The sequence below is a fragment of the Brachionichthys hirsutus genome, chromosome 24 (assembly GCF_040956055.1).
Source record: "Brachionichthys hirsutus isolate HB-005 chromosome 24, CSIRO-AGI_Bhir_v1, whole genome shotgun sequence".
NCBI lineage: Eukaryota > Metazoa > Chordata > Actinopteri > Lophiiformes > Brachionichthyidae > Brachionichthys > Brachionichthys hirsutus.
The window spans coordinates 656407-673118 of record NC_090920.1 but is presented as its reverse complement, the minus strand read 5'-3'; the positions used below and the strand labels follow the sequence as shown (position 1 = coordinate 673118).

Sequence of the window (16712 nt, the reverse complement as noted above, 5' to 3'; positions counted from 1 at the left end):
GGAAGCCATCTGCTGTCCGGACGGGCTCTCCTCCGACATTACAAAAATATCCTGCATCCTTAGCATAGTCTGGGCAGATTTAAATATGCAATAAAAAAAAAATTAATAATGAAATCTACTAAGATAAGCCTTTGATGCCGTAAAAGTGTCAGATTTCCTTAAATCAGGTTCTTTTGTTATTAATCTCATCAAATTACAACGTCAAACCTGCCCCCTGCTGGTCACTAGTTAGAAACACATCCTGGAATCAATAAAGGTGATGTCATTTTATAATTTTTAAACCAAAACATTATGGCTTATAAAATGTAGGAACGTCAAATTGTGTTCGTAGGGGGGGGGGGGGGGGGCACATTAAAGTGTTGTTGCTCACAAATTACTGAACTAAATTATTAAACTGGTCCCCAGCTCGTAATAACTATTAAACGATAATTAAACTAATAATTAAACATCTACTCACGCATTCGTTGAGTTGCTTCTTCCGTCCTTCACGTTTCTTTTATCTTCATCCGGGTTCTTGACGTGTCGCAGCAGCTTTAAAGGCCTCGGCGCCTCGTTAGCTGGCTTGTCATTTTCTCGCTACACGAGTCACCTGTTGATGACGCCGTGTTTTAAGTGGCTCTTAAATGTCTGTTAAATTAAACTCTCTTTTTTGGGGAGGTTTTCGGCTCCTCTTCATTTTCTCCTAGCTTGTAAAGCTGTTAAGACGTTTGTGTTTTACTAATTTTCGCTAGTTCGCGGGCTTGTTGTTTTTGGAAAGTGTAACGTGACGAAAACTTACGTCGTGACGTGGGGTCGGCGAATGTTACGTCCGGTCGTTTAACAAAATAAAACACCTGTGATAATCAATACAACGGAAATACAGTATATAAGTTATTTATTCTTAAATAACTTTAAAACTCTTCCTGCGTGCAACACAACGGAGGTTGTCATGACAACCTCCTTCATTTCAAACTCTGGGTTCAAGGTCTTTCATTGCAATAAGTGTGTGTGTGTGTGTGTGTGTCCAACGGGTGTGCGTCACTCTTACGCCATCTGGTGGACATACTGAGGAGTAGCAAGCACCAGGTGAGAGGAAGATATGTTAACTGCTCTAAAAAAAAAGTGTCTCAAACGTAATACTATAATAAAATCTAATGAGAGCAAACAGAAGATGATTTATCCTTTAGGTAATAACGGATAAATGGATACATCCCATAATAGTGGTAACAGCGGATGGACTCTCTTTCCTGTGTTCACACCGTGTTCTTTCTCCTCCAGCCCCCCAAAGCTTCAACATTCGGAGCTGCAACAACCCGACCCCTGCCTCCTCTTCCTCCTCTTCCTCCTCCTCCTCCTCCTCCTCCTCCGACTCATCCCCGATGCCTCCCCCTCCCTCCCTCCCATCGCCCGTTGCCATGGAAGCTGATTGGAAGGATGGCTCCGTCTCCCCAGCACGTTTGCCAGGAGAAAACCAGGAGAGCAAAACTGAAAACACTTTAAGATTATACCGGTTAGAAATATCATATAGAAACTTGAATACTATGTTTGAATCTTAACTGAAAAGAAAATAAACTGTTGAAGTTGTGTTTGTCATTCATTCTGCTTGTTGACTGGAGTTCTCACACACACACAACATAAACTATGTTGCCTAGCAACACTGGCCATTATAGTCATTGGCGTGGTGCTCACCTGTATGAGGTCAAATATAACCAGTCCACTCTGGTTCTGGTTCTGCTGTGACCCGGAGATCAGGAATTAATTATTGATTCTCTATCCAAAGGCAACAAATCTGAATTATTATTGTTTAATTATACCCAGATAAAAACGGGTGAGCCTGACGAGCTGATCAATAATGATCGGATCTCAATCTCGCATGCTTAAAAATGATTGATTTCACTGTTATTATTTGCATGTCATCTGATCCATTCTTCTCTCCATTGATGAATTTAAATTTTAAACTGGCTTGAGGAGGAACAAAAAGAGGTGGGAAAAACAAAAACGCAGATTTGGATGGCAGAAAAAAATATGAAGACATGATAAGGAATAAAAAAAAGGAAATAAGTTTGCGATAATTGTACTGTTTAATGCTCCTGTCGGTAAAAAAATAAAAAAGAGGTAAGAGAATCTACAGCTTCCACCCCCCCATCCATCCACTACCCCCCCTTTCCCTGCGATCTCCAAGGGCTTGCTTCACCTCAGTCAAGCTCCAGCGCTCCAGCCGGCAGCAGCTCCCAGCTAACAAGTCTTTGTGAGAGGAAGGATAGAGAGAGAGGGAGGGAGAGAGAAGGAGAGAGGGATGCAGAGTGATGGAAGAGCAGACGGTGAGAGCGCTGACAGCAAGAGGATGAGGCTGCAGAGGGACGAAGCATAAGACGGTGACAGAGGTGTTCGGTGCTGCACGATAGAGAGAGAGAGAGAGAGAGAGAGAGAGAGAGAGAGAGCAGGCATCATGGCAGCTCTCTCTGCATCATCACGACACATGAGGATGTTTGGCTGCTGGTGATCGCTGGGTGATGCGGAGGAGAGAGTCGAGGACTTCCTGGAAACCAGAGGAGGAAACAGGTCAGCGGCGGGGGGGGGGGGGGGGGGGGGATCCTGATTTACATCTGTCAATAAGAATTCCCTTGATATGTGAGGGGGAGTGGGAGGATGTCCGTGCATGCAGACACGTGAGGAGGCGTCTGTGTGTGTGTGTGTGCGTGTGTGTGTGCGCTCTAAATGGCATCGGTCAAGAAAGCTCGACTCCGACTCCCAGGCTGAGGAGACAGGATGATGCGTTCAATGTCTCCTCTCTGATCTTTCCAGAAAAGGCAGCGATCGCACCGACCGAACGGCGGGCAGAGCTGGAGATAGAAGGGAGACTGAGGGAATAATAATCAGGGAGGGTAAATAAAAAATAAAAATGAAATGAAATGAAGAGAAGAGAAGAGAAGGCAGCAGAGGGAAATAATTGGATCGCAGTAGGTGGACAGGAGGAGAAAGGAGACAAAGCCTGCGAGAGAGGAGAAGCCAGGCCGGCGCTTAGCTCTGCTGCATATGATGTAATCCTCTAAGAACCTCACAAATGTGAAACTGAAGTAAAGAATAAAGTGTTATTTATTTGCCTAGCAGTGTTAAATTAAAGACAAATCTTAAATTCTGCACCAGTTTGTGGACAAAATTGTTTTAAGACAGATGAATGGAGAAAATAGCTGTTCAACTTTGTAAACGTAACAGATGCAACGTTTGCTGCCTTTATCCTCATCTTTTTTTTTTTGTCAGGTGTGACTAGTGGGAGGAGCCACATGATGAGCGGGATCCTGAAGAGGAAACTGGAGGAGGGACCGCCCCCTTACCTGTCCCTGCAGGGGTCTGAAGATGACGAGGTTTCCTGCAGCGACAGCGGAAACAGCAGCGACAGCCTGAACCACCCCGTCCCGTCTGGACTGCTGGACTGTAAGGTCACATTATCTCATCCCCCCCCCCCCCCTGCTGTGGCGTCCCTCAAGGATCTGGTTTAAGACCGTTTTTGTTGTTTATACCTATCGAGCTCTACCTCTATGCTGATGACACACTGCTCTATACTTGAACCTATTATTCTGTTTTCTTTAGCTTCCTAATGAGAAGCATATTTTAAACCACCTGTAAAAGCTCAAAATGTCATCCCAGAAGTTAACCCCGCCCCTCCATCTGTACTTCAGCCGCTCCCCAGCAGCCGCCGAAGCGACTCCGCGGTCGCAACGTCCACTTTGAGAGCGTGACGGTCTACTACTTCAACCGCCGGCAGGGCTTCACCAGCGTGCCCACTCAGGGTGGCAGCACCCTGGGGATGTCGCCACGCCACAGCCGGGTGAAGCGCTTCACCCTCCGGGAGTTCGCCACGGAACAGAAGCAGAGCCACTGGAACATGCTGAGAGACCACCTGAAGGAGGAGAAACTCAACGGCATCAAGCTAAAAGTCGGTGAAAGCGTCTCGACCGAGTGGAGGGGACTTTTTACTTTCAACACTGGCTTTCTGTCCTCCAGCTGACCAGGAATGGCACCGTGTCCTCCACGGAGGCGGATACCCTGACTCTGGATGACATCTCTGAGGACGACCTGGACGTCGACAACACGGAGGTGGACGACTACTTCTTCCTCCAGCCTTTGACTACCAGGCGGCGCCGCGCCCTCCTCCGTTCCTCGGGGGTCCGGCGCATCGATGTGGACGAGAAGCACGAGCTGCGTGCCCTGCGGACGTCTCGGGAGGAGTGCGAGTGCCGATGCCAGGGGATATGCGACCCGGAGACCTGTGCTTGCAGCCTGGCCGGCATTAAGTGCCAGGTAAATGGAGGAGTGGTGAGGCCCGTCTATAAATACTACATCGTTCTACGTGTGTTTGTGTGTGAGAGGAGAAACGGGCGTGTGGAAGCAAAACACGTTAAGAGAACCGGACCGGCGGAAGCGTCAGAAAACCCGGAGCATCCTGCCGGCGGTGGAGTTCGCTGCTGAAGCTACATAAGAATTCACGCAGAGCTTACGATTAGATTGAGCTTTTTCGGTGAGTTACGACGGTGACGGCTTCCTCTCCGTCCCTCAGGTGGACCGGATGTCCTTCCCCTGCGGCTGCGCCAAAGAGGGCTGCAGCAACGCCGCCGGGCGCCTGGAGTTCAACCCCGTCCGGGTCCGCACCCACTTCCTGCACACCATCATGAAGCTGGAGCTGGAGAGGAGCCGTGAGGAGCAGCAGCAGCAGCAGCAGCCAGAGCAGCAGCAGCTGCAGCTTGTAACCAACGGCAACGGTTTCCATGGCGACTCCTCCTCCTTGGTTCAGCAGCAGCAGCGGCCGAAGCTGCAGTTCCCACTGGCGAGCGGCCCGCCGCACATTCCCATCATGCACCTCCAAAACGCCGGCGACGTGGATTTGCATCTGGTCGAGGAGGAAGAAGAGGAAGAAGAAGAGGAGGAAGAAGAAGAGGAGGAGGAAGAGGAGGAGGAGGGAGAAGACGAGGAGGAGGATGAAGCTTATGAGGAAGATGAGGACGGCGGCAGCGTTTGCAGCGGGCTGTCGGACTGCAGCACACACAGCTTAGAAACAATCGACTCGGAGGACGGCGAAGAAGATGAGGAGGATGACGACGACGAGGAGGAGGAGGAAGACGAAGAGGACGACGACTGGGATGACTCCTTGCATGGAATGGGCCCGCCGCCGTACTCGGTTCCACTTCCTTCTGTGCTGAGCTACTCCACCATGGGCCTCAGCATGCAGCGCTATCAAACGGACCGCTCGGTGAATGACACGCCCACTTTTCTGAGCGAAACCGGCGCCGCCCCCCCGACACTCCCCACGGTGGAAATGGCATTAGAGTCCAAAATAAACACGGAACCCTACTGCCATTTCCCCGGCCCCACAGGAGCCCCGACCCTCCAAACTCACTCCGGCGTGGGCCCCCGAGAGGGGGACGCTGGCCAATCGGACGAGGGGAGGAGGGAGGAGACGACGAAAGCGTCCGGCTCGCACAGCACCTGATGGTTCGAACCCGAGGGCGACGGGCTCCACAGTTCCTCCCGGATAAAGTGCACTTCAAGGGAAAGGAAGGAATCACACAAATTCCGATCAGTCGAAAGGAAGGATCCGATTTCCATTCAGTTTGTCTCTCAGCCAATCAGAGAGACGCTTAGATTAGGTGACAGAGATGACATATCGGTGTTTCCGTACATCAGTTCAATAATTCCGTCGCAGCATGTTTATGATCGTGACTGGCATCTGTGACAAATCAAAGCATTTGGAGGTGCTTGTGTTATTTCACTCTTCTTCCAGTGTCTCATTGTTGCTGCTAATTGTTCCGTATAGCATGTGTTGGATTTGTGTCAGAGGTTTACCGCCAACTATAAACGATAAAAACATCTGATTCTCCCGTTTTCCCCACAGAATGGATTTAACTGAAGATGTAATTGAAAGTATCGATATTGTTTTACTTTCTGGTAGTAACTGATTTGTGACATCACAAACGACTCCCTTCAGGCCGGACACGTTTTAGCATCTTTCAGTTTGTCGTTTGCTCCTTAATTTTACATCGATTCTTCCGTTTCTTCTATTTGAACCTCCTTTTTTTAAATTTCATCTTTAAAATCAGTTCCACTAAAAGCCTTTAGTAAAATTATCTATTATTTTCTACATTTAATAATGATTACACTGCACTTATTTGCAGTTCCCTCATCATTTAAGACTTGTGCAGCGTAATAGGACTACCTTTCTTTCATGTTTTATGTAAAATAATTGTACATATCCATGAGTGTGTGAATTAAAACCACTTTTTGACACCCAACTCAGTTTAACAGCGTTTCATTTATAACAAAGCTGCCGTTTCAAAGACGACGAGCGTTCTACTTTTCGACCAGCAGATGGCGCCTGTGGTTTAAGAAGTGACCTCATCTCGCGCTGGCGTCCCTCAGCAATCAAGGGGTTAAATAATTGGTTTCCTGACGTCAGTAAATCTGTTGATTGCGCGTCTTCTGCCTCGGGAAAGCCTGTGACGTGGATTTCGTTCTTGACGTCAGCAAACGTAATTTAAATGTGGCTGAAGAACACAAAACGTTTTCACAAAGACTTACATCTGCTTCCAGATGTTTGGCCTCTCCTGGTAAGGTGTGTGTCCGCCGGACAGCAAGGCATTGTGGGTAAATCAGGAGCCGCTGCTGATCAATCACAGGCAGGCGGAGCTGTAACGTTAGGTTGCCAGGCAACAGGAGGAGAGCAGCAGCACAGCATCTGGAGGCGGGGCGGCTGGATGGGGGTCGTATCGGCTTCCCATCACCACCTTCCTCTTCCTCTTCCAGTATGTGGAGAGGAAGAGGAAGAGGAAGGTCGCCCTTTTGTCTTCATTTCAAACACAAACATTTATTTCTGTGATTGATGCAGATTTTCCACAATAACGCTTCCCAAAATACTTTTATTTTGGAAATCTATTTTGTGTTTTGTTGCCACATCTTTGGTTTATAACTAACTGCAATTTAGTCACATGTTGCAAATCAATACATCGTCAAGTGTTAGCGTGTACTGGAGCCACACGGATGATCCTCGAAGGACCCACCAAAAAAAAAAAAGAAAAGCGGGAGAAAGGAAACAAGCATTTACAAAAAAATATGTCCTTTATTCTTTTGGCTTTAAACTGATATGATATGAGCGGACAGTCGTTCACTGAAACACTACAAGCTGGCTTCATGGTATCTACAGATATGGGATCAAACATCATACGTTACAGTGCAGGAAAAAAACAACAACCTGAAACCCGACGCATCGTATCGACAGGAAAAAGAGAACCGCGAAGAACCCGCAGACCCCAGCCGCACGGTCGCACCGGGAATATTACACAAGAGTGGGATTAAAAAGTGCTCTTACATCAAAGTGTAAGTGTGATGCATACTGTGGACCCAAATAGCTAACGCTATATACAAACATTTAAACCGCTCGCTTCACGGGACGCGCCGGACAAACGATAGGATGACCTTTGAACGCGTCGTTATTTGAGACATTTCCTTTTTTCATTAGCTCCAGGAAAAGGGAGGAGGAGGAGGAGGAGGAGGAGGAAGGAGCGTTAGCTGGAAGATGAGAATCATTCTCGGGTCTGTGCGTTAGATAAATATGAAGCTGCTGCTAATTTAGACGCTAACGCCGCGTAGGAATGAAAAAGCAGGGATGGATGCAAAGGAGTGGCTGTCTGGGGGGGGGGGGGCAAGCATGTGCCCATGGCTGGTGTAACCCCAAACCCACGGGGTAACATTCCCAGTGTTCGTGCTAAGCTAAGCTAACAAACACCTGACTCTCGGGAGGGGAAAAATGGACAGAGGAGAATAAAAAAGGTCTTTAAATTATTTTCATTCCTTGCATACATTCAGCTTTTATTTTCTGAAATGGGGGTCGGGGGGGGGCAGGAGTCCAATAAGCGAAAGCATCGGATGAATTCTAACAAGAAAGACGCGGAAAAAAAGTAGAAAAAGAGAAAGCTGAAACCAAAGAAAGGAACAATGGCGAGTATTTGTTTAGTGACACAGCGATCGATCGATCGATTGATTAGCTTCAAGACACTGGATTTATAGTAGCAGCAGCACTAGCTACAGACGACTTAACAACAGCCAATAGGAGAATCACAAGCGTACGCCCATGCCCCCCCCCCCCGTTTGAAAGCTGTAAACATGTCTCTGATGCTTTGTTCTTCCTCTCTATGAAGTTCATTTCTTCCGGTTCTCCTTCTCGTACTTGTCCTTGTCCGACTTGGTCACGCTGTTGTAGGAGGGCGGGGACGCCGTGGAGGGCGTCACGTCCGTCTTGTCGGAGGTGGAGTTCTCGCCGACGGCCATCACGTCCTTGTCGGGGTCGCGGTCGCCCTCCCTCAGCCGCTCCCTGTAGAGGGCGGCGGCCTTCTTCACGGCCAGCCGGCTCCTGTGGCGCCGGAAGGCTCTCTGGATGATGGCGGCCGCCGTGCCCTCCTGCTTGCGGCGCAGCGTGGTGGTGATCGGCTCGTACGACACCTTGGAGGGGTTGGACGCCATGAAGCGCTCCTCCATCTGCCCGCGCAGCGCGTCCATCTCGCCGCCGTCGCCCAGCACGCGCTTGGTGAAGGCGAACAGGATGTCGAGGCAGTGGATGCGCTCGCCGCTCACCATCGGCAGGTCCATGGAGACCAGCTGGATCATGTTGGGCTTGGGCATGCGCAGGGGCGGGTCCAGGGCGTCGGCGAAGGCCGACAGCTTGCCGTACTCCACAAACTGCGTGGCGCCGGGGTCGAAGCGCTCCCACACCTCGTAGAACATCTCGAAGTCGTCCTCGCTCAGCGGCTCGGCGCTCTCCTCCGTGGCCACGCTGAAGTTCTCCAGGATGACGGCGATGTACATGTTGACCACGATGAGGAAGCAGACGATGATGTAGCTGACGAAGAAGAAGATGGCCACCGAGGGCTGCCCGCAGTCGCCCCTGTAGGAGTTGCCCGGGTGCTCCGCGGCGCCGTCGCAGTCGGGCTCCTTCTTGTTGAGGATGGGCGCCATCAGGCGGTCCCACCCCCCCGAGGTGGTGATCATAAACAGGCAGATCATGCTGTTCCCGAAGGTCTCGAAGTTGAACATGTCGTCGACGCCGACCTCCCGCCTCACGTAGGCGAAGCTGGACATGCCGAAGATGGCGTAGATGAACATGACCAGGAAGAGGAGGAGGCCGATGTTGAACAGGGCGGGAAGTGACATCATCAAGGCGAAGAGAAGCGTCCGGATGCCTTTGGCGCCTTTGATGAGGCGGAGGATGCGTCCGATCCGGGCCAGGCGGATCACCCGGAACAGCGTCGGCGAGACGAAGTACCTCTCGATGACTTTGGATAGAAATATTCCTGAAAGAGGGAAGAAGGACATTCGAGGACGGGTTTCACGCCCGGCTGAGGACAAACGGCGCCGCGGGCGTCCCCTCACCGACGACGGACAGGATCACCACCACGAAGTCGAAGATGTTCCACCCGATGGTGAAGTAGTAGTGGCGCAGGGAGACGATCTTCAGCACGCACTCGCCGGTGAAGAGCACGATGAAGACCAGGTTGACCCGGTAGAGGACGGCGTCCATCTCCGGCGTCTGGTCGTCCGTCTCCACCATCATGGTCACCATGTTGAGGCAGATGAGGATCATGATGACGATGTCGAAGGCCTGCTTCGTGATGCAGTCGAAGACGCAGCCCTGGAACGCGTTCTGGGGGGGGGGGGGGGGGGGGGGGGCGGGGGGAGACAACGGTAAGGTCGGTCTCCCGCCGCCGCCGTCCCGCCGGCAGCCGGAGACGTACCGTCGGCCGAGGTATCGGTTTCTGCGGTTTCTTGGAGCCCAGCTTCTTCATGGCGTTGTAGTACTTCTTCTGCTCTTCCGTCATGAAGATATCCTGACCTCCGAAGTAAAGAGAGCAAAGCAGGAAGTTAAAACCGGGGGGAGAACACCCAGAAGCCACCGGGGCCCGGGGGGGGGGGGAAACACCCAGAAGCCACCGGGGCCCGGGGGGGGGGGGGGGAACACCCAGAAGCCACCGCGGCCCGAATTCAAAGGCACTCATCTTCTTCTTCTGCTGGTTGAAGTTGTCGATGATGACGCCGATGAACAGGTTGAGGGTGAAGAAGGAGCCGAAGATGATGAAGATGACGAAGTAGAGGTACATGTACAAGTTCACTTCGTATTTCGGCTGGTCCTCCAGCTGAAAGGAGCGGGAAGGAGGCGCGTTAAAAAAAAAAAAAAAGAAACAATCTGCTTCGCCTTAGAAACGAGGACGTTACGTTTCTGGAGTCCACGGCGGCGTACATGATGTCCGTCCACCCCTTGAACGTTGCCTGGGCGCAGATGAGAGACGCGTGACTTCCTGTCTGCCCCCCCCACCCCCGACAGCGGATCCTAACTCACCACTTGCAGCAGCGCCAGGTACCCGGCGCCGACGTTGTCGAAGTTGATCTTGACGTTCTTCCAGCGGGCGCTGTCGTTGGCCAGGTTCAGGCAGTCGGACTTGTTGTCCACCGCCTCGACGGGGAACGTCTGGTCCGTGGTCGTGTTCACGCAGTAGTAGAACTTCCCGGCGAACAGGTTGACGCCCATGATGCTGAAGATGAGCCAGAAGATGAGGCAGACCAGCAGCACGTTCATGATGGAGGGGATGGCGCCCAGCAGAGCGTTCACCACCACCTGGGGAGGGGGGGTGGGGGGGGGAGCAGAGCGAGCTCGCAATCAGGCGGGAAATCGTCCAATCAGCGGAGCCTTAAGCTGATTGAGCCGGGAGGCGAGGTGGCGCCGACTTAAAAAGCTCCACGACCTTACCCTCATGCCCTCAAACCGAGACAGCGCCCTCAGGGGCCGGAGGGCGCGCAGCGTCCTCAGGGACTTGATGGCGGTGAGCTCGGAGTAGCCTAGCGCGTTAGCGACCAGGCTGACCAGGGACACCTGGAGAAAAGGTAAGAAAAGGTCAGACGGGAAACGGAGATAATAAAGAATCAAACGAGATGGAGCGGTGCGACCGACGTTAGCCCATCCTAGCATAAAGGCTAACGCCCGGCGCCACCTACGTCCACGATGAGGAAGTCCAGCCAGCACCAGGCGTTGGTGAAGTACTTGGCGAAGCCGTACGCCACCCACTTCAGCAGCATCTCCAGGATGAAGATGTAGGTGAAGACCTTGTCGGCGAACTCCAGCACCGTCTTGATGGTCTTCCGCTGCTCGATGTAGACGTCCTCGAACGCCTGCGCGGGGACGCCACCGTTAGAGACCGAGAGATCCTCATTCGGCCCCGCCCCCCCCAGCCCCGCCCCTCACCAGCGCTCCGCTGCTGAGCAGGATCATGAATATGATGAAGGACTCAAACCAGTTGTGCTCCACGATGGTGAAGCAGGTTTTCCTGAGCGTCCACCAGCTCTTGAACCGGGGCCCGTCCTCGCTGACCTGGCAGCACCGGAACCGGCCGACGCAGCCTGCGGGGGCACGGAAGCGACCCCCCCCCCCGGTAGTTCACTTAAATCTGACTCACATCACCGACCGTCTCTTCTTCTTCTCCTCCTCACCCTCTGTGAAGCAGTCCTCCGGGTCCAGCGACTCCTCCGGCTCCATCTCCACCGAGTCCGCCCCGTCGCCCGGGGGCCGGATGTCGACCGTGCTTCCCTCCGACGAGCTCGGGCGCCGGGGCTCGCCGTCGAGCTTCCGCGTGGACGAGGAAGCAGACGAGGGCACAGAGTTACGGGGCGGCGCCTGAAACGACAGGTTCAGCCGTTGGAGCCGACCTTCTGAGCCGGCGGTTCTCCGACCGTGTCGTCCGGCGCCGCCGTGGCTCGCTTTAAGATCGCCGTCACATGCAGCATCGATCAAATGTACCTACAGGCTCCTGTGATTGGTTTGATCGGGTTAGGGGGGGGGGGGGGGATGCACTGTGGGTACGTTTGATGTGACCTCAGCGCGAGGTCGAGTGCATGCAAGTGTTCCGGTGCATCATCAATCCAAGCCTGAAACCGGACCAAGCAGACCATGAGCCTGTCTTTTCATGTCCACTGAAAATGACCCCCCACGAGTTGCTTTGTAATTTGTTCCCTTTTAAATAACAGCGTCTGTGAATAGCAAACCCCCCCGCCCTCGATCCACCCACACGGGGGCCGCTCGTCTTCCTCAGTGGCATGAAAACACGTTATTTCCATTCCTTGAAAGCAGTGAACAAGCTTCCCTCTGTTCGGACTGAAGTAGACGGGCAGCCACATTAGCTTACCAGCAAAAACCAGCACTGTGCACTGTTTAGAAGACAGCATGTCGGGGGCGGGGGCGAGGGGGGGGCTCCCACTTGTGTTGGATTGGCACCCATGCATACCCAGAAAACATACAGGACTACTTTGATCATTTTTCAGTAATATATAAAAACACATGCTGCTGTTTCTGAGGCTAACTCCCTCAGCCTGGCTCTTCTCTGCCCCCCCCAGTAGATCATCCTCTCTGTTTTTCTTTGGGCAAACATGGTGTCAAGTGGCCTCATGTCTGAACATGTCATCGTAGACAGTGCAGCAGCTCTGATTGCCGTGGAGACCCAGCTAATACGGCGTGGGGGCGATGGAAGCATGCTGCTAGCATGTGGATCGTTTTCTGGCCGGGGTGTTTCTCCGTCTCTCCTTCCGGGCGGCGATCGGAACCGTTTTTTTTTTGTTTCTTATTCTTAGACTAGTGAGTCGGTGGGGAGACGGTTGCAGCGGAAGGAAGGTCGATAACAGCGGCCCAAAGCACACAGGAGAGTGGCCACGGTTTAATTTGGGATGGGCTTTCTACCATTTTAGTGTTTAAGAAAGCAAAGAAAGATCAGAAACGGGTATAATTGAACACGTTGTGCCGCGTGTTATCAGTTTAGCCACCCTGCAAAAATTGATTCATGTGTTCATAATTAGAAAATCCGCAAAAAAGAAAAGAAAATTCCATGTGTGTGTGTGTGTGTGTGTGCACGGGCTATGAACCAGACGGATGAATTTTGTCAAATTACAGCAAAATTCATTCCATCTTCATCTCCCTCCTCCTCCTCCTCCTCGAGGTGTCGGATGGCGGTCGAGTCTCCAAAACCAAGCGATGAAATCAAAAGCAAAGATCGTGTCGGGATGGGAAAACGGTGGCGTTGCTCATTCCTCATGGTTTGTGACTGCAATACAGCCTGATACATTATGAAGGGGGGGGGGGGGGGGCTGAAAAGAGCACAGCATTGAGTGTGCTGCTGTTTGGGGACGGAGGGCGGACCAGACAAAGGACGAAAATGGGCAATCCATCGAAGGTATGAGAAAGACAGACGTGTCCTCGTGCTAGGGGACAGTAAAGTGGTCTTACAAGTCTCCTGTCCCTGAAAACCTTGAGAGCGTCTGTGACACAGCTGCAACAAACAGGGGGGGGGTTAGACAAAGTAAGTACAGGCAGTAGTGAGCAGGCAAAGAGGGGGGGGGGGGGGGGGGAACGCTAGCTAGGGGGGCGCTGCTCGTCCCTGGTCGGACACGCAAACGGGAGACGTCACATTTTCATTGCGTAGCTAGAAATGCGTGAATTATTTAATTAGAATGCCCCCCCCCCCCCCACCCCCATCCCCTCCCCCAGCTGGAATATTAAACAGCGTCGTCCCACAAGGCGCCCGTCTTACCTCTCTGCTGCCCTCGGCGTCCGACGAGTCGCTGCTGAAGTCTTCCGTGTTCAGGTTCTCAAAGTCCGACTCGCCCAGAGCGATGGGCACCGTGACCGTGAGGGCGGGGTTATGAATGAATGACATGTAGTCGCACTCCTCCATCGGGTACCTCTCTGTGGCGCCCCCCCCGCCCGGCCGCCCGTCGCCCTCCGTCGCTTTGGTGATCTCCGCCGAGGCGTGGTTGGCGACGCAGTTGCCCTTGCCGTTGCTGCGCAGCTCGTCGAGGGGCTTGCCCTCCCGGGCCAGGCGGGGGCCCTTCCCGCCCCCGCCGAAACACAGGCTCTGGAGGAAGCGCCGCAGCGCGCGCTTCACGAAGGCGCCGCCGCGCTGGATCCGGCCCACGGCGACCTGCAGGTTGTTCATCTCGCTGTCCTCGTCGGTCGCCGCCAGGTTGTCGGCGCTGAACGAGCTCAGCAGCAGGGCCAGGAAGAGGTTCAGCACCTGGGGGGGGGGGGGGGGGATTCTGAGGACGCGATTCCAAACTACAGGAAGTAAAAGCGGGAGGGCGCCGTACCACCAGGTTCCCGATGACCATGACCATCATGAAGACGATCAGGCACATGCTCTGCCCGGCGACCTCCATGCAGTCCCACATGGTCTCGATCCACTCGCCGCACAGAACCCGGAACACGATGAGGAAGGAGTGGAAGAAGTCGTGCATGTGCCAGCGCGGCAGCTCGCACTCCTCGGAGATCTTGCACACGCACTCCTTGTAGCTCTTGCCGAACAGCTGCATGCCCACCACGGCGAAGATGAAGACGATGATGGCCAGCACCAGGGTCAGGTTGCCCAGGGCCCCCACCGAGTTGCCGATGATCTTGATCAGCATGTTGAGCGTGGGCCAGGACTTGGCCAGCTTGAAGACCCTCAGCTGTTCCGGAGAGAACACGGAGAGTGGTTGTTTGTTGAGCGACGCTTCGACTGGGGCGGCAGTTAGCTTAGCATAAAGGGACACGCCCCCGCCTCACCAATCTGAAGGACCTGAGCACAGACAGGCCTTCGACTGGGGCGGCAGTTAGCTTAGCATAAAGGGACACGCCCCCGCCTTACCAATCTGAAGGACCTGAGCACAGACAGGCCTTCGACTTTGGACAAGCCGAGCTCCATCAAGCTCAGGCTGACGATGATGGCGTCGAAAATGTTCCAGCCCTTCTGGAAGTAGTAGTAGGGGTCCAGGGCGATGATCTTGAAGCACATCTCTGCCGTGAAGATGCCCGTGAACACCTAAAGACAAAGACGGGGGGGTCGGGGTCGGGGGCTCTACTTCTCTGGAGTTCCGTCGGCCGCTTTGGGAAGACGGCGCCCTCACCTGGTTGCCCACCGAGAGGACGTTATCGAACTCCCTGGTCATCGGGTAATGCTCCATGGCCATGAAGAGCGTGTTGAGGACGATGCAGGTGGTGATGGCCAGATCCACGAACGGGTCCATGACCACCGTGCTGACCACCTCCTTGATTCTTAACCACGCGGGGCAGCAGTCCCAGATGAGGCAGGTGTTGGCGAATCTGTACCAGCAGGGGGGGCACTTCTGTCTGGACTCTTCCAGCTCTGGGAAAAAGAAGCAGGACATGAAGATGGAATAACGGCGTGAAGCCCGAACCGCGCCGCGCCGGGTCTGAGGCTGACCTTCCATGGTGTTGGTGAGGATGCTGGCCACGCTCACGGCTCTCTGCCTGGCGCCCGGCTCCTCGAGATAATCCATGGGGGGCTGGCGAAAGCCGGGGCGCCGCTTCTTAAGATCCGTGTCCGTGGTCGTCCCCTGGGAAATAAACACGCGATAAAGAGGGACTCGTGCTACCCGAAGCGGCGCCGTGGCGAGTGCCGGGACGATTTTAAAACGTGAAGACACCTCGGGCAGCGTCGTCGCCGAAGCTCCTCCCACCAGCGACACCACGCCGTTGCAGTCGACGGCGCAGCGCATCTTTCCGTTGGCGGGCAGCGCGATCCGCGGCGCCCCGAGGCTGGCCTGGCTGCCGCCGCTGCAGCGCCGCTCGTAGCGGCGAGGCAGGAACAGCGAGTCCCGGCGGCTGCCGCTCTCCTCGAAGGTGCTGTGCTCGTCGTCGGCGAAGTCGTTCTCGGAGCCCAGGTCGCGCGCCCGGCCGCGGAAGCTGAAGAGGCTGGCCCGGCTGCTCCTCCGGGGGGAGAAGAGGGACCCCCGGACACTGAGCAGGGACTGGCGGGGAGAGAAGACGGGGCGTTAGAGGGATGGGGGGGGGGGGGGGCATTCAGATCCCTGGCTTTATTGTCATCGGTTATACTTTAACCCCTCGGTTGCTCCGCTCCACCTGATTGGGCGAGGAACACCGGTTCTCATACGACAGCCTGTTGGCATCGATGGAGAAGCGGAAACTGGATCTCTTGATGCTGTCCTCGGACTCCGACTTGTGGAACTTGTCTCGGGCTGCCCGCTCCTCCTCCTCCTCCTCCTCCTCCCTCTGCTTCCTCTTCTTCCGCCTGTTGCGTCGCTCCTTGGCGCTTTTCGAGCTGAGCTTCGACGTCCCCGAGGAGGACTTGGAGGCGGGGCCGCCTCTCCCGCTGTACTCGCCGCTCTCCGCGGCTGCCGCCGCCGCAGCAGCCGCCGCAGCAGCCGCCGCGGCAACCTGCCGGCCAATCGGAGCACAAGCACAGTTGTCATGGCTACCCCGCAGCCCGTCTCAAAGGTTCTCGCAGACTGGAGAGGAGGAGAAAGCCTGGCAGCCGAGAGCAGCAGCACGAAGAGTCTGAGACACCTTCTAAAAATGGACGCCTGAATGTTTTCAAATACAGAAGGTACCTTTAGCCTCTTTCTCAACCCTCAAAAGACCAACGCTCTACCTGCGCCTCCTCCTGCTGCCTCTTCAACTGCTCCAGCATGGCCTGAAACTCCTGCTCCTTCTGCTGGGCCTCCTCGATGGTGGCCTGGTTCTGCTCGTCGTAGGCCATGGCAACCACGGCCAGGATCAGGTTCACCAGGTAGAAGGAGCCCAGGAAGATCACCAGCACGAAGAAGACCATGTAGGGCTTTCCTGCCGCGCGCAGCGTCTGACGGAAGGGAAGAGACACCACAGAAGAAGAAGAGGAAGAGGCCGCTTGACTTCG

General features: G+C 54.1%; 2 protein-coding genes across 2 annotated transcripts in view; one reads left to right on the top strand and one right to left on the bottom strand.

The window, feature by feature from the left end:
- The first annotated feature begins 3263 nt into the window (after window positions 1-3263).
- Window positions 3264-5467, top strand: LOC137912214 (cysteine/serine-rich nuclear protein 3-like). The gene is made up of 4 exons (XM_068756564.1): window positions 3264-3414; window positions 3660-3916; window positions 3985-4296; window positions 4538-5467. Exons 1-4 carry the CDS (start codon window positions 3264-3266, stop codon window positions 5465-5467), a joined length of 1650 nt encoding a protein of 549 aa, XP_068612665.1.
- Window positions 5468-8169: 2702 nt separating this feature from the next.
- The window catches only part of LOC137912213 (sodium channel protein type 2 subunit alpha-like), an 8709-nt gene continuing 166 nt past the window's right edge, over window positions 8170-16712 (bottom strand). Inside the window, exons 2-20 of the mRNA XM_068756562.1 lie at window positions 16449-16707; window positions 15920-16234; window positions 15484-15807; window positions 15261-15393; window positions 14944-15182; window positions 14685-14858; window positions 14149-14505; window positions 13593-14075; window positions 11722-11724; window positions 11506-11638; window positions 11261-11415; window positions 11014-11187; window positions 10769-10891; window positions 10361-10636; window positions 10237-10290; window positions 10020-10157; window positions 9759-9863; window positions 9397-9667; window positions 8170-9317 (exon numbers count right to left, since the gene is read on the bottom strand). Coding sequence (XP_068612663.1) covers window positions 8170-9317; window positions 9397-9667; window positions 9759-9863; window positions 10020-10157; window positions 10237-10290; window positions 10361-10636; window positions 10769-10891; window positions 11014-11187; window positions 11261-11415; window positions 11506-11638; window positions 11722-11724; window positions 13593-14075; window positions 14149-14505; window positions 14685-14858; window positions 14944-15182; window positions 15261-15393; window positions 15484-15807; window positions 15920-16234; window positions 16449-16707 — 4864 coding nt within the window. The remainder of the gene's footprint in view (window positions 9318-9396; window positions 9668-9758; window positions 9864-10019; window positions 10158-10236; window positions 10291-10360; window positions 10637-10768; window positions 10892-11013; window positions 11188-11260; window positions 11416-11505; window positions 11639-11721; window positions 11725-13592; window positions 14076-14148; window positions 14506-14684; window positions 14859-14943; window positions 15183-15260; window positions 15394-15483; window positions 15808-15919; window positions 16235-16448; window positions 16708-16712) is intronic.

Excerpts from the sequence above, each read along its gene's own strand:
- LOC137912214 (XM_068756564.1), top strand. The coding sequence starts at position 3,264 with ATGATGAGCGGGATCCTGAAGAGGAAACTGGAGGAGGGACCGCCCCCT. Across the intron at positions 3,415-3,659 it reads CCCGTCTGGACTGCTGGACT|CCGCTCCCCAGCAGCCGCCG; the intron begins GTAAGGTCACAT and ends TCTGTACTTCAG. Across the intron at positions 3,917-3,984 it reads TCAACGGCATCAAGCTAAAA|CTGACCAGGAATGGCACCGT; the intron begins GTCGGTGAAAGC and ends TCTGTCCTCCAG.